The sequence below is a fragment of the Sarcophilus harrisii genome, chromosome 1 (genome assembly GCF_902635505.1).
Source record: "Sarcophilus harrisii chromosome 1, mSarHar1.11, whole genome shotgun sequence".
Taxonomy (NCBI): domain Eukaryota; kingdom Metazoa; phylum Chordata; class Mammalia; order Dasyuromorphia; family Dasyuridae; genus Sarcophilus; species Sarcophilus harrisii.
In genome coordinates, this window is record NC_045426.1 from 556,054,447 (window position 1) to 556,078,683 (window position 24,237).

Consider the following 24,237-nt stretch of genomic DNA (forward strand, 5'->3'; position numbering starts at 1 on the left):
TTTTTCAAATGAATTCAAACTGAGTTTAAATATTTTCTAAAAAAAAAGGGGGGGGGGGCTCACATTAGAAGAGTCAAGGATTGTCAAAAGCAACAAAGCTAAACTGCTTTGTTTATATCCCCTTCCCCAAATTTAATGTAACAAATTTTATTATGGACCTCTTGCAGGATGACCCCTGAAGGTGACTGAACCATAGTTCTCTTTATAGGTATGTTGAGCAGAGTTTCCAGTCCTGAAGTGTATGATGCAAGCTGAAGTTCATAATCCTGGTGGGGGGAAAAAGAGAGATTAAGAAAAATAAATTCCTAATGGACCTCTGAAAAGTAATTTGGGTCTAAATTTCCTTAACAATTTATATCCCTAGGAATAAATGCAAAACAGAGGCTGTATGAAGTCCTAAGCATATAAATATGTGCTATGACATAGATTAATCAAAAGTGGTATATATCCATCCTAAAATGTACAAAATAAAACTGAATTATTGCCAAGGAAATTAACAATTAAGGTGCATTCAAATCTATTAATAAATATTTGTCATTTTCTCTCCCCTATAAAGAAAAAAAACCACAATCACTATGGTAAGAAGCTTTTATGTTAAACGCATAGGTAAATATAGCAGGTGTAATATTATTAATGAAATACTGATATAGTCATAAAGAAATACTCTACCTTAATGGAATTTGAACAGAGTTCTGCAATCTTCTGTACTTCTTCTGATTTGTCTCGTTTACCAGATATTTCACTGTGTAAATTCTACATGAGAAAATTAAATGTTTAAGAGGCGATTTTGAAACAGATGTCATCATCTTCTAGATTTCCTAATCACTAATAAGCTCATTCTTACTAGTAAGTCTTTTTCAGAATTGCAATATGTATATGAAGCATTGTTTTTCATAGCAGATACAATTATTTTAACTGATGCCCTGAAGATCCCTTAATTATGTTGAAAATACTAAAAATTTAATATTTCAAACACAGATAATAACTATGTTGAGCCAGTGTAGATGACTGATTAAAACTATTACACCAAAATAGCTTGTACCTTTTGTTCATTCAAAAATTTCATAACTGTACTGGAATCTCCAAACTTCATGGACTCCAAAGAATCCTGACGACGTTTGGCATCATAGATCCACTTGCAGAATGCTTGATAATTATCCCGGTAATTTCTCAACTGCTTAATTTGTTTTTCTAAATCCCATAATCTGATCATGAAAGAAATAATAAAATTATTAAAATTCCTCATTAAAAGGCTCTGAAGTTGTAATTTCAAGAACTTTTGAGTAAAATAATTAGCATTAGATTTCATTTATACAGGCTTTTTGGGAAAGACTATACAAGTTTTCTACTACATTCAAACAGTCATACTAAGAACTTAGAAAGACTACAAGAGCATGCTAAATGCTAGCTCAGTGACTATATTTTTCCAAGTATAAGATCAATTTAGATAAGAGGGAGAATAAGGCCCAGGCCCTTTCAGGCTAGAGTGTGACATTCAATTCCATTACATTCAAAAAACAGTTATTAACCAACTATTATGTACCAAGCACTATGATAAGCAATAGGAAGGATACAAAACTTAAGCAGCATATGATCCCAGCATTCATGGATTTTTTCAGACTAGACATATCTTAGTTTGTAGTAGTTTCCCTTTTAATCACTTCAAGAAGCACTGACCACAAAATGGAATTAATAAATGACTTAAATATTTTCAGCATCTACTGAACCATTTCACCCACAAAGCAGAATCATGTTTTTAAAAATCCATTACTTTCAAAGTGATAATATTTTAGTAACAACCCAACAAAGGAAAAGGTCTCATAAGGAAGCTCAACCAACCTGAAGTCTATCTGTTTGTCTATCCTTTGCCAACGGTCTGACAGTTGGTTGACTTTGTCATTGAACTTCCCAAGGTCCAAATCATAAAGTGGATATTGCTGGGAAGTCTGTGAGTGGATCTGCAGAGCTTTCTGTAGCTCAGTTTTCATAGTAGCCAACAATGACTTCTTCAGGTTCAAATCACTTTTTATTTTCTGGAAAAAAAACAGTAATAGTGAGTATTAGTGAGCTTCTTCCTTTAACTCCATGATGTTGAACACTGATAACAAAATCAAAATGGTGCAATTTTTAAAAACTGTCTTTCTAAATATTTCGTAATTATGCCAATAATTCAATAGTACAAATAATTCAGTCCCTTAATTTTTACTGACTAAGGATAACTACTGATAATGAGTTGGCAGATATATGGTCAAATGAATCTAATGATCCTGAAAAAACATGGAAATCTAGAGAAGCTACCTCTTTTTTTTCTCTATGTGTGTGCATCCATACACATTTATAAGCACATATATGTATGTACATACATACACACACGCAGGTAAATTTATGTATACATGTTTATAAAATTTTTAAAAACTGGCCTCTATCATTTTCCATAAAGTGAAACAAAATACCTTCAGTCCACAGCGGTAAGCCTCCACTTTATCAAGGTCTAGGCAAACAGTTTCTTCTTCAGTGAGTCGAGATTCATATACTTTCAGCATGTCTTCTGTCTGAAGAATAGCCTGCAGTAGTCCTCTCACTGAGTATAAACTGTAATAATTTACAAAGCACTTTCACTTACATTAATTCTCACTTAAAATTCACAAAAATCCTTAATTCTAAAGGCTTGGCAATGTGCCTTGTTGAAGGTCATCCAACTAGCAAATGGGAAATCATAACCTAAACCTAAGTATTTCCAATTCTAACTTTAGGGCTCTTTCCATTTTACTCCATTGATCCCCAGGTATAAATTAGAAATGTATTTTTTTTTTACATTTTACATTTTAAATGTAATTTTAAAAAATCCAATTTTACACAATTTATAAAATATGTTTCACATATATTTTATACACGCATACACACACACACATATATATATATACACATATACACATACACATACACACACACATATATACACCTATACACATACACACACACACACACACATATATACATATATACACACACACACACACACACACACAAAACACATCCTCTATAATGATTCAACCCAATACATCACATTCACAGGGAAAATTACAAGGCCTATTCCTTAAAGCATAAGCTCAAAGGGTATCTTCTAAGACACATTAGAAACTTAAAATTAAAAAGTTGAAAATATGATCTGAAGATCCCAAGATATGTTAAGGAAATCTTTATTAAAGAACAAAAGGAAAAGAATAACTGTACATAGGAAGTAAGAATTTAGTTAGAACAGTTAAAGAATATTTCTGAAAAGGAAGACATCTCAGACTATTAAGTTAATAGATTTAATGTTCTTTACCTATTTAAGTAGCCATCTGTGACACCATTAATGTTTTCCAGTTTCTGGAATAGCCCAAATATCTCATTCTGCAAATAACAGTATTTTTCAGAGCCTCTGAAGTTAGCTAACATATCTTTGAGCTGGTTGAGGACTTCAGCAATTGCTTGTGAATCATTCTGGACACCCTGTCAAAAAAAAAAAAATGCCTATGTCAACACATCTCAAGTGTCTATATATCTGTTTTTGACTTATCTTTACTTCAAAGAAAGTTCACTAAAGATTATTTACTCAATATTAGAAAAAAAGTTGGCTTTTTTAATCTAAAAAATTCTAAAAAGTAGCTTATAAATGTATCAACTTATAGGTAATTTTGGTTATATTGTTAGAATGCTGTCTAACTCTAAGAGTTTTGAGTTGAGTTGAAAGATTTTGGTTCTAATCTCAACTCTTACTAGCTTTGTGACCAACCACAAGTCACTTATTCTCCCTACCTGAATTCTCTCATTTGTGAAGTGTGCCCTGCAGAGTTGGAATAAAAGGATTTGGATGAGTATCATAAAGTTATACACAACACTAAGACATATTCAGGCACTATGGATTTAGCAGTTACCATAATGGCTGTTAAAATGATTGTTACTTTGATAGCTGATCTGGACATAGCAAAGATCTGTGACATATGCATGCTAAAGATGCTAGAATGAGAGTCAGCAAAACCTGATCTGAATCCTGCCTCTGATGCACTTAATTGTTATCTGATCATAGGCAAGTGAGTCACACTTTCTGAGCTTCAATTTCCCTATTTGTAAAATGGAGACAATACCTGTAGTTTTCTACTTCACAAGGCTAGTAAGATTAAATGAAATGATGCATGTAAAGTTCTTTTGTAAGATGATAGACTTTCCCAAAGTTTACTACTAAAACTTAAAGACACCTAGTATTATTTTGATCAAAAATGCAAAGCAGAATTCTAAACAGTTGAACTGCCATTTACAGTACAGTCAGATAGTGAAGGCATTTCTAAACAGTACATTTTAGTCAGCAAAAACAAATTATTTATAGAAATGCAGCAGTGTGAAAATACTGAGAGGTGGGTTAAAATTTCTCATATTAAGTAAATTCAGAAACAAGAATAACATTGGACAAAAGCATCCTGATTGTTAAGAAGTCACAATTTTTCATCTTTATTAGAAGATGGCAAAAGAATGCTACTTCTAATTTAGATGACAGTTGTGTGCATTTTTTGGAAAGGAAAACATGTCAACTTTGTCATAGATTATGTCAGAAAGTAGAAACATGGAAAAGTAAAAATTATTCCTCTGAATAGATTAAATGTATTTTAAAAAATAATGGTAGGTATGTAGAAGATCTAAAACATATAAATGTTTTTTATATTCCCATATAAATATTGGTCCTCCAAATCCAAACTGGTATCTAGAACAATCTTGCTTGGTTTCATAAGGTGAAAGAATAGAAAGAATAGCTCTCATAAATATAAGGGTATGTAATATATATATATATATATATATATATATATATATATATATCCTATATCTATACATACCCTGAATTGTACACCTTAAAACAAATATGGCCTGCCTCTAAACTGTCATAAGGCAAATCAGTAGCAGTGTAAGATTAGTGCTCCTAATATACAACCCCCAAGCTAAATGACTATAGAAAGAGCAATAATTCTAATGTTAATAATTATTAACACTTTAGACAGTGTTTTAAGATTTGCAAAGCATTTACATATCTTTTGGTCTTCACAATAACCCTGTGAGGTAAATTCTATTATTATCCCCATTTTACAGATGAAGTCTGACTTAGTAACTTGCTCAGTCATACAACTAGTAACTAAAAACTATTAGAGGCATTTCTTCCCAACTCCAAGTTTAATATTTACCCACTAAACCATCTAGATGAGTAATCAAATTAATTGCAAGTTAATTTAGTTATTAACCCTTTCTCTTCTAATAGCTTATAGCCAAGACATATGTGCCTCAGTGACTAGAGTATTCAACAATAGGACCAAGTTGGACACCTGGCCAGAAAAAAACAAATAAACAAGGGAAAACAATAAAGTTTGTTACAGTCTCCTCTTTGGAATGCCCTCCCTCCAACCTCTCTAATGAAATCCTAACTCTCATGTAAGAACCATTTCAAATCCTTCTTCCTGACCATCTGGCCCCAAATTACCTTTCTCTATATTGTTAGCCTTTACTGTTTCAACTGCCCCATTGCCACTTATAATATATTACCTTACAACATTCATTATGTTTTTATGCATCTCTTACATCTAGTGTGTAAGCCCTTATGGGGAAGAACCATTTTATATATCTTTGTTCCCTCTACAATACCTAACACAAGAATATGTTAATAAATATTTATATATTGATTGGGAAGGATAAAACAGAACTTTTGCCTCTTTGGCATCTTCTAAGCGTAAAAAGCAAGGAATAAAAGAAAGAAATGATGGGATTATCTCTTAGTAGTAATAGTAGAAATAAATAAACATTAACTTTGAATAGCACTATACTCCACCATTTTATTATATATACCATGTTTCTCATGCTAATTGTTTTCTGCAAATGGCAACTTTGGAAAAAGAAACTTTTATAAAAGATTTTATTATAGCATTTTCCTCTCCTCTCAGCACTTTGGGCGAAGTACAAACTACATTTGACACAAAACTAGAATGATATAAAAACTGATTTTAAAATTGATGAGTTTTAAAAATTCACAGTGAAATCACCTAGAAATGGTCCTTGAATAAGCTGAAGTACAACTTGAATTTACTAGAAAGTTTAAGAAAATGCTTAATATAATTTAACAAATACATACCTTTAGTTCATTTATTTTCACTGTGATAAGGTGAGAAGAACCTTGGTCAGCCTGAAGAATATTTTTAAGAGTCATTCTATTCTCACAATGCTCCATCTGCCGACGAACCTTCTGAAGTTCCAGCAATATCCATGTTTCTTGCTTGTCATTTTCTCTGTTGACTTCAATGACCTGATTTTGGCTTGGATCTTTGCCAACATGAGTAATTTCAGTTGTAGTGACTTAAAAGAAAAAAAAATGAAATTTAAAATGTCAAAGGTTCATAAGATTGAAAAAGTAATAAAATTAATCAAAGAATATAAATGTTATCTTCATCATGGGACTTATCCCTTGAACCCTTTTAACAAAGGGAAATGAAAAACCTTTGTTGTTGTCACAGAAATAAATGTAAAGCAAAAATCTATAAGCCACAGAAGCAGCTGGATTTTACTTTTTGCTCGCTGAAAAATTTACTGTTCTTTGCAAATTAAATAAGCCTGATTTTGTAAGTATTTTAAAAAGCTTCTTTCAAAGAAGTTTTTTATATGCCCAAATGCCTACAAGAGTCCAAATGGCTAAGTTATACAAAATATTTCATTTCTAAACAGCCTATTTATTTAATCCATGGAGAGAGAAAATGCAAACCTGTCTGATGCTGGTGGTGACCTGGAAGCTGTATAACCAAGGTCTGATAATGTTTCTGAGCATCAGTAAACTGAGACTGTATTTTCCGTTTGTCATCATCTCCAAACATCTCTGAGCCTTGGCTATTCCTGATGAATTCTTGGTAATGTAACTCAAGATCAGATATTGTCTTCATGTAATCTTCCTGGCGCATTGTTTTCAGCTGAAAACAAAACAGGAAGAAATTGTTAAACAAGCAATCAAGACTATGGTTATGTTACCTGTTTTATATGCTCAATTTAACTGAAAGAGATCCCTGATGATTTAGAAATTATTCAGTGGATACAACTGATCTACCCTGGATCATCTCATAATAAGATCAATCAGCACTGGCTTCAAGAGCCCTCCAGCCAGCCTAATAAAATGGGTAATGTGTTAAGAGGGTTGGAGTCCCACTCTAAGCTCTCAAAGGTACATACCTTAGCAATGGTCATTGCCCTGATTTTCTCAATATCAATCATACAGTAATGCCATGATACCAGACTCTTCATGTTAATATACAACTGATTCCACAAAGCCAAAATGGCTTCATAATATTGTTCAATCCTAGAAGAATGAAAAGGAAAGAGATTTAAAGGTAAATGAAGAAATAATATACAATTGACCATGTAGTAAGAGTCAAATCAAAATAATAGTAGAAAGGGGGAAGATAAGTATACTTTTCAAAATCTGTATCTTAGTCAATATAGGGAAAGTGAGAATATTTAAGTCACTTTTAAAACTTGGATACGGCCACTAAAATTCCCAAATTATCCATACTAATGAAGATGAGCCACTGCATGGATAACCCAAAAACACTTTGCTTTGAAATATATTATATAGCTGTATTTGTATATGTGTATTTTGGTCAACAGATTTTCCTAATTGGCAATGGAAAAAGATGATCTTGAAATATCCTGAATACTAGAGAAAAGTCAACTGTAGATTAAAATTTTACCAAGAATAGTTCATAAATTCAATGCTACAAACAATATCTATTGAACAACTATTCTGTACAAGGCATTTTATCAGCCACCATGGAGAACACAAATAAATATATAGTGCTGTATAAGCATTATCTTATTGAATCAAAGTGAATACTGAACATATATTCTCATTCCTCTCCAAAATACACTCTGGACCTTCTCTACCATGTTTATTCCAGTCTTGGAATTCACACATTGGAAGAATGTCTTTTCCTGATTGATGGCTTCTCCCAGAATAAACATTTAAAGGGAGGAACCAAGACAGGCATGTTTCATTCCTCTCCAGGTTATACTCCAGAACTTTTTCTACCTCTACTGTCATTTTTCCCACCATGTCCCCTCATTCTTCTCCTCTCCCTTTTTATCTTCTTTTTAAGTGCTGTCTTTCCCTATTAACATATAAGCTCCATAACAGCAGGAACTATCTTTCCTTTTATTTCCATTTGTAATCTTATCACAGAGCCTGGCACATAGTTAAGTAACTAATAAATATTTGTTGATTAACTAATAAGCTGATATTTCACTTGCATTTGTTGCTAAATACAAAATTATTCATATGCTGTGAACATTCGTAGGTAATTTCTTCAATAATAGAGTTTTAAAATATTAAAATAATTTTCCAAAGAAAGAAAAATATTGATAGGGTAAATAACAAATGTTCTTGACTCCTCTTTTCAATCACAGCTGGGTTTTTTTCTTTAGTAGGGTAATGCCTTTTTCAAATCTTTTTCCAAAGCCTTGTAGTAGTAGGTATTATAAAATTTCATCATAAACTATATTGAGAATAAAGGCAGAATTGTCTATGTACATCTTTTTTTAGTTTAAAACTAAAACACTGTTTTATAAAAATGCCTTTGGGGCCTGCTAGATGGTTCAGTGGATAAAACACTGGTTCTGGAGTCAGAAAGACCTGAATTCAAATCCATCCTGAGACAGTTTCAACACTTACTAGCTGTGTGATTCTGAGCAAATAACTTAACATGAATTGCCTCACTCAAAAAAAAAAAGTTTTTGAATTTTGGGGTATGTAGTCATTCTTCAGACATTATCCCCAACTCCCAGCTAATAGGTGGGAATAATATGTGAGACTCGCAGAAAACTTACTTGTAAGAAAGATCCACTGCCAATGGATTTGGAGGAGGAATAATGAGACCAACAGAAGGGACCAGCATGTCTACACCTCCTGGACCAGTCACATACCACTTGCTGCGTTCATTGTTGTCCTTTAAGATACATTCATCTCCTTTGTGTACAATTTTCTGTCACAAAAGCACAAAAGTATTTTTGCTTCTATTCATAGAATAATAGGAAATCAGAATTGGATTTGAACTTATAGATCATCTAGATCAATTGGGTCAAACACAAGTAGAATTAGATCCCTGTGTACCACAAATTAACATTATCTATGTTTTAATGTATTTTTATTTATTTTGTTAAATACTTCCAATTGCAATATAATTTGGTTCAGGCTACACTAAGGAGTGTTTCAGGCCACATGTATGACACCTCTGAATAGTCCATAAATTCAAGTAATTTTTGTCTCACCTTGTCAACCCATGGGGAAGGAGAAGAAGTTAAGAGCACAAAATGTTTCAGATTATAATATGTGTTGTGTAAGTATGTACAGGAAAGGGGAAAAAGATAGAATGGGCCTTCTTCATCAGTGAAAGACATCATAATCATCTCCCACAAAATCCCAAATATATTCAGTTTCATGTCAGAGAACTAGAAATACTACCTTACCAAATGTGAGCACATATTGGGTCCCTAGTTTCTTAAATAGAGATAATTGTCTCTATTTTGATGCATCTCAATCTCAAAATTCCTTCTAGCTCCTTAACCTGGACATTATATTTGTTCATTTCCAAGCTAACAGTCAGGATAAATATGGTTAATAGATCAGCACTAAATTTCATTATCTTATTGTACTGAATAGATATCACATTTTACACACACAAAAACCCACAACAAAACACTGGAAAGTATTATTTAATTAATTAATGAAAACATGGAATTGCTTAATATTTGATATCCTTATATTTGCTGAGTGGCCTATAAAATAAAAAATATGTAACTACTGCATAAAATTTGTGTTAAATTCTCTTTTTATTCAGTTTATTAGTCTACTTCCCTATTACTTCTCTCTTAAGATAACATAGAAGAAAACATATATTTACACATACATTTAAAGCTAACGTTCCCTAAAGAAATTCAATAATTATGTATATCTACAGGAAAAGTCAAACTACTGAGCTTTTTGCTAAATGGCTCTTCCAGATATAAAAGTGTTGAAACTATCTATTATCAAGCTAATTGAAACATCAGTCAAATATTGGTCTCTTATTTGTGAATATCCTCTAGGAAAGAGAACTTTTTGAATCCTCAAAAATAACCAGTCAGTACCTACCTGGTCTTGTTTGTAGTCACACAGAGCCCTAAGGATAATGGGTTTGTTGCTCCTGTAGTCTGGGTTCCGAGGTTTCAACTGGACAATCTTCTTAGATTTGTTTACCAAGTTTTGCACCTGACGCTTATATTCAAGAATCTTCTCTCGTTCTTTCTGTAATTGTATTTTTAAATCACAGTTTTAAAAGTGATAGCCTAAGAATTTTCTAGTAAAATATTTTAAGATACTTTAAAATAAAGTTATTAGAACTATATTCATATTCATTTGGGGGGAGAATGAGAGTCTTTCAAGATAAATCATTATATAAGCTACTTAACCTGTGAATTAAAGGAATAAAAATGAACACCATAGTGTGGAAGGATTGCTTAAACTTCTAAATTCTTTTCCAAAGGATTTTTGAAACTAAGAAATCACTGTTCTCTTTGTTTTCACTTTGGCAAGAAACTTGCAAAGGATTCACATGACTTGATAATAACTGAACATGCAAAGAAATTCACATAACTTGATCTATGAAAGATCTAAGAATCCATTTATACCTAGGGGTTTTATTTTATTTATATTGGATTCTTTACTAATAGACCAGTAATCATGAGTGGTATGCTAAAGGAACAGGAGTCCTACTGCATTACATTTTTTCTGTTACCAAAGATTTTATATTTAAGATACCTCAAGTTCTTTGATCTGTTCCAATAAGCGTTGCAAAGACATATTCTTATCACAGGTATACTTCTTCCTGATGGAATCCTGTAGGCCCTTCAAGTAGACTTCAGTTGACTGAGCCTCTTCAAAAAACTACCAAGGAGAATGATAATCACAGTTAAATACTTTTTAAAGAACATGTCAATGAAAATGCAATAATTACTTTTTAATAAGTAGGATATAAGTAGTCGTAGCAGCTAATGCCTTCATTTCATAGTATGAGAAAAACAATTTTTTTCTTGTTATTCAATTGTTTTTGGTAGTATGGCCAACTCTTTGCGACTCCATTTAGGGTTTTCTTAGCAAAGATACTGCAATGATATACCATCTCTTTTGCAGATGAGGAAACTGAGGCAAACAGAATCAAATTACTTGCAAATTACAGAAATCAAATCACACAGCTAATAAGTTTTGGAGGCTAGATTTGAACTTGGAATAATGAGTCTTCCTGACTCCAGGCCTGGCACTCTATCTATTGCACCACCTAGCTGTCCCAGAGCAGAGTAATAGATAGTTAAATAAATATATTAACAAAAGGATAAATTTTTTCAAGTTAAATTTTCTAATCTAATATCTCGGAATGCCTTCTTTGCCCCAAAATCATTTGGTGATAGAGAAATAAATACAATCAAGAACAAACAATATATATATTTGTGTATTATGGGATGGTCTTTTTGCTTTTGCTCTTTAAAAACAGATTCAAGAAAAGAATCCCTAAAATAAATAATTTATTACTGTAGGAGCTGTAGGAGTAAAATCTTACCTGAAAATAGGCAGCATTTTCCTTGAGATGAACATCAATGCATTTGGTGATCTGAAGAATCCAGCTCCATTGTGTCTGCAGAGTATCCATGTATGCCTTCAAGAAAACAGGAGTTGTTTAAAATGTCATTAAGCAGCTATTTCTATTTAATGCTGGCCAGAGGAACAAACCAGCATCTTTCAGTTTGATTGGATACTTATGAAGTTGTTCGGGATTTTAATGCCAAATTAAATGAGCTTCTCCTAAAGCTAAAAAAAAGGACTGTTCAACAATCCAACAGGCTTTAAGGTGAAGTTAGTTTTTATAACAAGACTTGATACCAAAGTATAATATATTGGCATAAAATTGGAATTTATATTATGTTGAATAGAACTCTATGGTAGTGAAAAAGACTTCCACTTATCCACCTTTTCCCATTGTGGGGCTTTTCAATTAGATCCCAACATTATGATATAAATGTCATATAAGAAGTCTACCTCAATTTTGTCTGAAGCAGGATGCTGGTTGAGAACAAGCTGGTCACTCTCTTGCTTTAGCTTGTTGAGTTCTTTTTCCTTAAGTTCCAACTGGCTCATACGTATCTGGGAAGAAAAGATCAAGTACAAACAATTTTTTTTAAAACAAGTCATCTATCAGCATTCCATTTCTCTCACTTTTTTTTTTAAATAATGGTAGAGACAATTAGATTTTCTTAGCAACTTAAAAACTTCTGAGTTATCAATGAACTTTGAATAAGCTATTTCTAAATGTTGACAATAATAACATTCAGCCTACTTCCAGAGAAAGAACTAATTGAGTCCAAATAACTCAATTTTTGATCTGTATTTCCTTTAGCAACATGGCTAATATAGAAATGTTTTGCATGACTAAATATGTATAATCTATACAAAATTGCTTGCCTTCTCAAAAAGAGAAAAGGAGAAAGAGAGAATTTGGAACTCAAATGTTTTTAGATGAATGTTAAAAAATTTTGCTTCCATGTAATTAAAGGGGAGAAACTAAATTAAAAAAAAAAAGTTTTAAACATCATAAAATTAAACAGAACTTTCTTTAATATATATATATATATATATATCATTAATATAGCACTTATTATGTGCTAGGCAAAGTGCTAAGTTCTTTCAACAAATATCTCATTTGATCCTCAACAATCCTGGGAGGTAAGTGCTCTATGACAAACAGAGGTTAAATGAGTTATTAACATAGCTATTAAATATCTGAGGCTAGATTTTAACTCATAACTTCTTGACTTCAAGTCCAGGACTCTCAATCCCTGAACCACCCTGATGGCTCTTAAATTGACTTCTATGCTATTGACCACTACAGAAAGCCATGTCAAGTGAATAGCTTTTTGGTATCCATTGGACTGAAATATAAAAAGCTTAACCAGAGAGGAAAGGCACCTAATATTTATTCTTACCTATTTTCATATCAGTTTCTAGGCTGAAATGCTAAGAAAATTTAGGCAGGGGTGGTAATGGGGAGGTAAAGAGGGAGGAAGTACACTTACCGAGAAAGCCTCCTGTTTCTGGGAAATATTTGTGTTTTTATCACTCCAATCATAGAGTAGCTCCTCTTCCTCACAGTCATTGATCCACATGATCTCACGGGAAGTGGCCTGAATGATGCTTTGGAGCTGGCGAAGGTGATCCATCCTCTCAAAGGATGCTTTCTGCAAGATTTCAAAACCAACCAATTTAATGATCAAATGCAGAATTATATAAGACTTTCACCTGATGCCTCTCTTGGGATTAAATACTCATTTAAAAATAACTGTGACCTCTCTCTTAACAGCCAAAAAAAAAAAAAAAAAAATGAATAGGCTTCAGAATATGGCCTGCTCTGGCCATAAAATCACCTATGGTCATCTCCACAGCCTTTTTCATTGCTAAAAAAAAAATGGATATGTTGATGTCACAAAAATCATGTTTACCAAGTATGAAAAACGGTGACGACTGCTGCCAATGAAGCAGCTGACTTTATGGTGTTCTTCCACGTTTACAAAAACTTTATATTTTCTCATTTGCTCCTCATAGCTCTAAATTTTAATAATAACAGATAGAATTTATAGAGAGGCTATTATGTGCCAAGTACTTTTTAATGAGTATTATCTCAATGATTCAAATGTTCATGCCCTTTAAATTTCAGTACCCTGTGACCAAGACCTGGGACTTGTATAGGTCACATAGCAAGTAAAGGATAAAGGTCAGATATGAACACAGGTTATTATGACCCCAAAATAAATATGCTATCCATTACATCATGCTAAACAGTATTATTGTTTTATAAAAAAGGACTCTGAGAATCAATTATAAATACTTCCTTCTATTCTGTGCATCCCCCCTTCACTGTTATGGAATGTGTCACTCTCATGTAATGATGGTAAAACAATACAAATTTGGAAGCTATTTTTAACTTTTCTATACAAAAGGATTAGAAATGCAATGCAAGAAAATTGGAACAAGAGGTTTGGCAATTGTTAATGCTGTAAAGTTACCCATGTATATATCCTGTAAATAAAAGGCTATTAAATTAAAAAAAAAAAAAAAAAAAGATATGCAATGCAAGGGTTGAAAAACTTCATTAATTTTATATTATCTATTAGTATCTAATAACCATTTCAATAATCCCTATTATCACAAACTACTTATCAATTACCTAGTTACAAAGAGAACTGTGTGTGAACAATTTTTTTTCAAATTTAATTTCTGTAGTGGATTCTTCAATAAATACAAAATGATAATTTAATAGAATTTTAAAACATTTATGATTTTCCCTATAGTAATATCCTTTTACTGAACATGAATATGATTTATATGAACTTGGAAAATACATATGCTTACCACAAGGTTTTCATATTCTTCCTCCAGTTGATATATTGCAGATTTTTCACGCTTGAAGAAAATAAAAGCAGTTACTATTCAATGCTCCCTATGAATTAAACCTAGCCCTGGAATTATTCCTGACCTCTTTCTCAGATCTGGCTTCAGATCCTTTCCATTCAAGGTAGTGTTTGTTCTAAGAATAAAAGAATCTTCCAACCATGTTAAATTAGTTGTACCCAGAAAATTTGCCTGAAATCATTCTCGTTATCCTGGGTGCAATAGGCACATACAGATTAATTTTTTCCAGGGTGGAAAATATGAATAAAATTGTTTTCTCATAACCTCTTATTTTAAGAAAGTAAGGAAAGAAGATAGAGAATAAAATAATAAACAGGAAAATTAGAATTTTTTTAAAGCTGATTCTTTATTATTTCTTACTCAGGGATTTAAATGGTCAAATGGAATCAGATAAATATAATTTGCTTTAATTCCCTTTGATCTAATTAATCTCTCCTAGTTTTCAGTGCATAACAGAAAGGAGTTGGGAAAAGAGACAGTTCAGTATAAATGCTGCTAAGTAAATAATTCACCAAAGAAGCAGAAGCAATGTATTATGCTCACTGTATGTATTTCATTTCCAAAGGTATTTCTCTACTCATAAAACAGTGAGTTATTTGCCCAAACACAACAAAGGCAACCTATGTTTGTGACATTTTCTAAAATTCCAATTTAAGTGCCATTTGTGTCATGTAATAATAGTTCCATTTCCTCATATGTGAAATGAGATTTTATAAATATACCACCAATTTAGGACTGGTAATAATCATAAGCTGATGTTATTTACAAGACTTCTTAGAGTTAAGAAAAATTACCTACCCTCCCAATAAACACATATTTTTAAAAAAACATGTAAAAGGTACCAGATCAGCCTTAATTTTATCCAGCTGCCACCGATAGTCTCCAATGGCATTATGGAGGACTCTGTGACTACTGATATGTTGTTCCACAGATGCCAAATCGACACCCCATTGCACTAAATCCATCTCCGCCTAGGAAAGAAAAGAATAATATGTTTCTTCATCTCAGTTCCTTAAGTGAAAGGCACATTTTCCCTACTATACAAAGTCTCAAAATACAAGGAGGTTCGTGTTACAGTAACAGGGAAAGGGGAATTACAAAAACTTTAAATAAAATGAGATACATCTTTTTTTCATTCTTGGAGACAAGATACTTTAGAGTGTAACATTATTTTTTTTTTCCAAAGCATTTATTTTTATTTATTTATTTATTTTAAATTGTAACTTTTTATTGACAGAACATATGCCTGGGTAATTTTTTTACAACATTATCCCTTGCACTCACTTCTGTTCCGACTTTTCCCTTCCCTCCTTCTACTCCCTCCCCTATATGGCAAGCAGTCTTATACATGTTAAATATGTCACAGTATATCCTCGATACAATATATGTGCAGAACTGAACAGTTCTCTTGTTGCACAGGAAGAATTGGATTCAGAAGGTAAAAATAACCTGGGAAGAAAAACAAAAATGCAAACAGTGTGTAACATTCTTTCCAAAACTAATATATTCAAATATTCCAATAATTTTCCATAGCTACTGAGGAGCTCCCTAGGATTTAGGGCAAACTTGGCCTTAACCCCTAGGAATTACACAGGGAGATGATTCAAGAAACTGCCTCCAAGGAAGAAAACTTATAGGGTTTTTTGTTCGTTTTTTATTAAAATCTTTTAGACTATCACTGGTTCAGATATAGATATATAGGATTTTAATTGTTTTTTTTTCAAACCCCTTCCCCTACCATATATATAAATCTGTGTTAGTCATTTTTTAATCATATATGATTCTTCATGACTCATCTGGAGTTTTCTTAGCAAAGATAATAAAATGGTTTCCCATTTCCTTCTTCACCTCATTTTACAGATGAAGAAATTGAGGTAAATTGGGTTAAGTGACTTGTCCACAATCACACAGCTATCAAATATCTAAAGCCAAATTTAAATTCAGGAAGATGAGTCTTCCTGATTCCAGGTCCACCACTCTATCCTAGCTGCCTGTGCATATAATGTATATTTTAAATCACGATGTAAGATAACATGTATAATTGAATGTAATGTGTATATATACATGCATAAACATTTTTATGCACATAGAATGTGTGAACATATCAAATTATATATATATATGCATGCATATATATAATATGAATATATGTGGGTACAATCACACACATATACATTATTTGCAAACTGTCAAGTCACTATTACTCATTTCCTATGCAAACCTTCTCACAGCTGAGAGCTGTTTTCAGGACTTAGCAACAACAATTGCCATATTCACTTTGCTAAGCCACACCTGTGCTCAAATAGAACTGGCAAGTTTTCAAAAAGTGGAGCCATTTCACAAAGTCCTACATCTAAACATTACAAAGAACTTTGACCCTTTCTCAATTAGCTAGAATTTATAGACTAATTATGCAATACACCAAAATGGTCAGGCAGTGGCAGCATTCCAACTTCAATTCTCAATAATTGCCAACCTTAGGGGATTTAAGACAGCAGCATAGAATCTAAGTTTTCCATCAGAGGAATTCCAAATAAGGAAAGACAAAACAAATAAAACAAAAAGCTTAGTATGGTGGATAAGTCATGTATGCTCTCCCAGGGACTGTGCTGTTAGAGAAAGAAAGCTTTTAAACTGAGCACAGCAACTTAGTCTCAAGGGACTGAAATGCAGAATTACAGGGCTGTGTGCTTGGGAAGGGATAAGCAAGGAGATACAGACTAAGAGAGAATGTTAGGGCAAACCACCAAGTAAATGATAAGATAACTTTCCCTTGGAGAGGAGAACAGTCTGAATAGTTATTCTGGGACTGACAGGCTCATTAAATGTCTACTGATAACCCTTGTGACATTAGCCACTTTAAGAGAACAAACATTTGCTAATACAAGTTTCTCCAGATTTTAAAATAGTGGACTTTTGCTGCAAGGGTGTTTCTATAAGCTTAAATTAGATAGCTTATAAAGGAACTATTGCTAACTAAAAGCTAAAGAACTGGGCCAAGCATGATTATAGAAAATCAAATTTTTACAAGTTTTAAGCTCACTTTCTCATCTACAGTCATAAAGCTGCCCATTATGGATTAAGAAAAATATAACTAACCTATTTTATAGGGACTGTAACCTAAAACTGTAATCAAAACATTAAAATTGCTGCTGTAGTCTATAAATGACTCAGCACGTTACTTAAGGCTTCAAGCCCAGAGTCATAGCCATCATGAAGTCCTCCTTTATCACTATCTATTTATGACATTGATTAGTAACAAAACTCTTTTCTAGAAGTATACCAATTACATTTGCAATTGCTCAATCTTCCCTCCATCTATGTGTCATTATCTCTTTTTCCCTCCTCTGAATTCCTATAGTATTTGCTGCCAGTAACAGTCATCAGACAACTAATTATAACCAAGTTATTTAATTTTTCATATGTATATTTCTTCTTTTACTTCTTTGTAATCCCCACAATATGAAATATTGTGCCATTCATGTTGTAGATGCTAAGGGGGAAAAAAATGTATATTCAGTGGTAAAAGATTTGACTAGACAAAAAGCTAAGAGAGTATCCCATAGAACATTTTTAAATAGTTACAGGTTGTATTGTTTAAATCATATCTGATCCTTCATAAACCCCTCTCAGGTTTTCTTGGCAAAGAACTGAAAGATCTGCCATTTCCTTCTCCAGCTAATTTTACAGATTAGGAAACTGAGACAAACAGGATTAAGTGATTTACCCAATGTCACACAGCTAGTTAGTGTCTGGGACCAAATTTGAGCTCATGAAAGTAAGTCTTCCAGACTCAGAGCCAGAATTCTATCCACTGTCCTAGTTGCAGGTTAACATTTGTTAAATTTGATATGTGACGGGAACAGACTGGCCCTATGACTTCATTGGTCTGGGTCACCTTAGTTGAGATAATGCCCTCTACCTATGCAGGTCAACACCTTTTCTGAATTATATTGTCTTAAAGAATTATATAAAGCATAGGGAGGTTAAGTGGCTTGCCTAGGTTCATACAGTTATTATGTAGAGTTGAACTCAGATCCTCATGACTCAAGAGACCAGCTTTCTACTCCCTATACCATAGTATTTCTTGTAAATCTGTCATACACTGATTAATAACAAAACCCTCTTCTAGTTGTAGGCCAATTACATTTGTAAATGCTCAATCTTCCTCCTCCCACCATCATTCTGAGTTATATGACCATTTTTGAGAATTACAATTCAATAATACTAGATTTCCGAGAAAAAATTCCCAACAACTCCATTATAGCAACTGGCTCATGATAGTTATTAAATCAATCGAAGTTCAAAATAACAAAATACTAATTAGGATCAAAAACTCATATTTTATAAAAACTTAAGTCTAGGGAAAGGGTCATCATTTTGCTTTACTCCTACTCTGACCCAATGACTGCATGAAATGACAATGTTATATCATAAATATAAGGTAATCAACCAACAAACTCAAACTGGAATATCTGGTTTTAATGCAGACTGAGCTCATCCAGTTTGTTAATATTCTAAACAATCCTTTGCAATTGTTTAAAAAGCAAAGCCCAATTTATCACAGAAATTAAGAAAGACAAACTTTTTTTAAAAATAAATACCTTAAGATATCAGTGGACATATTTCTATGACTTTTTTTTTGTCTCTTACAAGCTGTAGTAGTTAAATATGCATTAAGTATGATAATACAATAATTAACATTATGTTAATGGAAAATTGTATACTAATTCTCCATACATATATATATCATATACATAATAACAATAACGTAAACTGATGCTAGGTATATTTAAGTAGCTAAGCTTTTAAAACAATTCCCCACCTTTATTCATAAGCTATAAAATCTAGACTCAATAAAGAGTTTAACATTATATTGCAAAAGTTATCATTAATTTCCACAAATGGCATTGAGCCAAAGGTAAATAAAAATAAATGGAAAGCAGGAGTCAGAGATTAGACCAGAGAAGATTTTTAAGTTTACTCTTCTTCAACATCAATAGCCAAACAAGATCATTTCTACAGGGCTGTCCAAGACTGTCCTGTATTGGTTTGTATATACTCCTGTAATTTAATCTAACATTTCTGATATATGTTTAAAAAAGGGGGTGGGGGGAAAATGACACAGATCTATAATCTTCTTAAAGGAAGTGAATTAAATTCATTTTTAACTGGCATATAAAAGGAAGAATAGTACAGGAGATAAACATCAAAAATCCTTGTTTCAGTATGTAATCTTGACTGTATTATATGATTTCAATATTCATTGTAATGTATGCATGAAATTATTCAATCTCACATCCAAAGTCCCTACTTTGTAAACTTATTTTTGTTTCCTTCAGGAAAAAAACGCTTACCCTTTGTTGTCTCATCCATCCCAAACAATCACTGGTGAGGCGCTTGGTAAATTCGTCCCATCCAGAGCCACTCTGACAAGTGTATCCTCCACCACCTCTGGAACTGGCCTTTCTTACTCGAGGAGCACTGATAGCTTTATAAAGGGCACGCATTTGCTCCTGAAGCTGAAGTAATCTAAAAGGGAAAAAAAAATAATTATGGAAGGTCAGGAAGATGTCCCAGAGGCTTCTTTGACTCTGAAAAGTTAGGAAAGCACAAATTAGCAATGCATAATCTATATACCCACATCAAGAATACCTGAACTTAACCTTGGTCAAACAAAACAAAACAAAACTAACCCTCAAGATAATTATTAAAGCATGAAACAACATCATGGATTGGCCAAACTGATAAAACTTTTCTCTCTTCAATATCAACTCATTCTTTGGTCACTTTTTTCATGAAACACAAAGTATCTATAAATCTATAAATCACCAAGATGATTTTTTCAAATAGAAGAGTCTCATTTTGTAAACTTCATTCTCAAGAAGTCAAGAGGAAAGAATGAAAAACAAAGTATATGCCTATAAACTAGGGAATGTAAAAAAAATTATATATAAATTATAGTAAGTGAATGTAATGGGATGTAACTGGGCTGAAAGAAAAGATAAATGAGGAATACAAAGAAGCATAGGAAGACTTATATAAACTAATATAAAGAAAGCAGAGCCAGGAAAATGACATACACAATTACAACAATGTAAATGGAGGGAGGAAAAATGAAACTGAATGCCATTTAACCAATGCTCAAATGTGACCACAAGGAAGAGATGAAAAAATGCACTTCCATTCCTTCATTGAAGAGTAAAAGGACTACAAATATGAAACACTGTAGGCTCTGATAATGTAAAGAAGAGTTTTTTAGAACTGATTTTTTTTCCTTTTCTCTTTTTAAAAATACTTTGCCGTATAGGTAGCAGAAAGGAGAGGGATATATTTGGAAATGGTGATATATAAAAACAAATATACCAATAAAGATTTTTTAAAAATAAGAAACCAAGTACAGAATCAGCACCATCCTCTATCTTCTGAATAAAAGTTTATATGCTTTTTTTATTTAAAAATAAACCAAAAAAAAAAAGTTAGCCAATGTTATTTTTTAAATCTAAAAAACAGACTTTATCATTGGCACCTGAATCAATATCAAGTGTTTATCCCTTTTGGAGAAGTCATTTTCATTTCACTGTAGAGTTGCTTTACAACTCCACCCAAAATTCTATGTCTATCTTAGAGACATTTCAGATGATGATTAAAGATATCCAAAGCAGACTGGATTGCACATTACACATAATTACTTTACACAAATACTATACACATTATACAAATTACTTCTTTTATCCAGAATAGTTGTATATAGTAGATTTTAGCTTCCTTAAAAGAAGCTAATTGAAAACATGTGCAATGGGAAGATTAACAATATAAATGAATTTGCTAGAATTTATTATTATTATTTTTTAATAAAGGGGTCTAGGCCTTCTTATGAATGCTCAATATTTGCAATACCTTTTCTGATAGGCATCACAGGGTTGCCCCATTTGCCGCATCTCTCTGATTAGGCTGTCAGTGATTTCCATTTGGTCATTGGCCTGAGCAAAACATTCATCCAGTTCTCTACTCCGACCCAGCTGTATCCCATCTCCATATTTCAGCTCCTGAGAAAAAAGATATACATAATTGACATAAAACTTCACAAAAGGAAACTTCATGTATGCTAATTCAAGCAGATAACACTACTTAATTTGTTTCCTTTTTTATGTGTATTGTCAAATGCCATACATTTTCCCTAGCTAACTGCACCAAATTCTTAAAAGAAAATAATCTTAGTAATTTGAGAGGGGGGAGGGGTAAGAGGAACAAACCCAATTTTATACCATACAAACATACTACTTTTAGATAGTTAATTGAAGTTTCACTAGTTTTTCAAAAATTACTTATGAGTTTCTCCTGTATGTCAAGGAGCTAAAGACCATCTGTCATTCGTCAGCATCTCCCACTGATTGAGATGGTGCAGTGGGATAGCATACCAGGATAAGATACCAGAATTAGGTGGTACAGTGGATAGAGTACCAGGCCTGAAATCACAAAAACTTATCTGATAAACCTTAAGATGAAGGGAAGAAAAATTAAGCTTAAAAAGGTAGATTACTTGTTCAAGGTCATGTAGCTAGTTAGTGGTCATATCAGCATTTGAACCCAGAGCCACGTACCCCAAATCCTAAATTCTTTCTATAATTGGCATTACTGACAGACTCTTTAGCAGACAAAATCATGCCATTTCTTTTTATTTTTCAAATACCAATAAATCACATTTATTGATACCAACTCCAGTGTGCTTGCTTCACTGTTTATGTAACACAAAACCAGTACATAAATAAAATGGGGATTATTAAACAGATTAGCACATTTTTATTTTGATATTTCTAATCGTTCGTTCTTTTGAATGACTCCTCCCACCAAGAAGTCATGCAGCACTTTAATCATACCCACAAGTTTTCCTAAAAAAAAGAAAGTATGCAATGTTGTCACCTATACCAGCTATTTTACTTCTTAAACAGGAAGTTTTCTCTGTCCTTAGTCAAAAGGGCAGAAAGATATGCCATTTCAGTGCCATGAATGATCTTATTTTGGAATTATTTTCTTCCTTGTTTTAATTCGTATGTTTTGGACACATACCAATGATAGATTTGGGGAGAGAAGGAAAATTAAATTTTAAAGTCCATAAATGGAAAAGAGAATAGCCACAAAGAACATATGATTGATTTCCCCTAAAGACTAAGTAAATATTACTAGTGGCACCTAAGGATACTTAAGTTTGATTGCACACCATTTTTTTTTAATATTAAAGAAAGATGAGCTTATGTCTATATATAGCTGGAAACATGGAAAAAGTACAATTCAGATTCTGAATTCTTCTCTTTTTTGCTTTGTTTGAATGAAGCCCTAATTTTACATCTTTATCCCAAACTTAAACCTTAAATATATTAGCAACTATATCTACTTATGATTCCTCCAATAAGATTTATATTTTTTTAAAACACAAATGATATGATGGAAGGTATATATTTGGTCCACACATAAGTAATACAACAGTAATACTCAAGGTGATTGTAAGGAGTTGTCAAAGCTATGCTGTGTATTTATTATTAAACCATTCCAAGGACATTTCCTCATTCTAAAGGATAACATTCAGGGGGCAATTTTTGATGTCATAGTATTATATTTAAAACTATCACACCAGAGGCATTAATCAAAAGACAAATCAAAACAAACAATGGAATTGATTTGCTGCATATCAAAAAGAACCCAAATATTTTTTATGAACAAAACTAAAGCTGAAATAATAAAAATTAAATGTTTTGTGAATTACTTTTTCTGAATTCAGAGACATTGCCTGGTCCTGAATAATAGGCTAAAAATGAAAAAAAAATTTAGAATAGATGCTAAAATATCTTTTTAAAAAGACGATATTTGGGGATTTGTTAAGCACAATTTTGTGTAAATGGTTTTTGTTTATATAAAAAAATGAAACTGTTTTGCTCAACATTTCGCCCATAAAATGGCTTTATCAGCCTATTGTTGCTTCCTTCTTATTCTGGGATTTTATATGATAAATGAATGTACTCTCTTTTTGCTATGATTTTCAGAGACCTATTTCCACTGAGGCGAATATATTAATGGGAAATAATGGAAGTATAAAGAATTTTTCAAATAAAAAAGTGAAACTGATGAACCAGAATATCAAAATATTCTCTAAACTAAGTAAATATTTAATTTAAAGTCCTTTCCAGCTCTAAAATTCTGTGAACTGAGACAAATCTAATATTTGTTAGACAATATATTAGACTTTGCCATATTTAATTTAATGAGATGACACAAAAACTTAAATAAGAAGATACAAATTCTACTTCAGTCTGTTCATAAAAGGTTAGTTCGCCTTTATGAGATCATCTGAAAGAGGTCTGCTGAAAAAGAAAACTCTTAACAAAGTTAGGTAATGTCTAATGAGTCACAGTAATAAAAGTTCCTCTGAGAGCCTTGGTAAAGATAAAGAAAACTCACAGGTTGAACGATGAGCTCAGCCCTCATCAAGTTGTCAGCACAGTTCTGCAGAAGCTCTTGGATTGTGTTCTGGTTCTGGTGCCTACAAATTGTGCCACCAGTTTGACTGGTGGAGCAATTTTTAAAAAAAAGGAGAGAAAGGAATGATGTATTAAAGAAAAATTGCCACAAAATTATTATAAATTATATAACACACATTCCCACATAATACAGCACTTCTTGACATTAGA

The 24,237-nt window shown here is 32.4% G+C and overlaps 1 protein-coding gene across 2 annotated transcripts in view; it reads right to left on the reverse strand.

Annotated features, from left to right (window-relative positions):
• DSP (desmoplakin) overlaps positions 1-24,237 on the reverse strand; it is a 49,636-nt gene that overhangs the window by 9,165 nt on the left and 16,234 nt on the right. For both annotated transcript variants that reach the window (XM_031946880.1, XM_031946881.1), the window contains exons 3-22: positions 24,008-24,113; positions 21,452-21,600; positions 19,909-20,083; positions 15,394-15,522; positions 14,492-14,542; positions 13,159-13,320; positions 12,125-12,229; positions 11,649-11,744; positions 10,853-10,978; positions 10,187-10,339; positions 8,884-9,038; positions 7,234-7,360; positions 6,776-6,977; positions 6,152-6,372; positions 3,329-3,495; positions 2,454-2,592; positions 1,840-2,033; positions 1,043-1,205; positions 670-753; positions 159-266 (exon numbers count right to left, since the gene is read on the reverse strand). In XM_031946880.1, the coding sequence (XP_031802740.1) occupies positions 159-266; positions 670-753; positions 1,043-1,205; positions 1,840-2,033; positions 2,454-2,592; positions 3,329-3,495; positions 6,152-6,372; positions 6,776-6,977; positions 7,234-7,360; positions 8,884-9,038; positions 10,187-10,339; positions 10,853-10,978; positions 11,649-11,744; positions 12,125-12,229; positions 13,159-13,320; positions 14,492-14,542; positions 15,394-15,522; positions 19,909-20,083; positions 21,452-21,600; positions 24,008-24,113 (2,812 nt within the window). The remainder of the gene's footprint in view (positions 1-158; positions 267-669; positions 754-1,042; positions 1,206-1,839; positions 2,034-2,453; positions 2,593-3,328; positions 3,496-6,151; positions 6,373-6,775; positions 6,978-7,233; positions 7,361-8,883; positions 9,039-10,186; positions 10,340-10,852; positions 10,979-11,648; positions 11,745-12,124; positions 12,230-13,158; positions 13,321-14,491; positions 14,543-15,393; positions 15,523-19,908; positions 20,084-21,451; positions 21,601-24,007; positions 24,114-24,237) is intronic.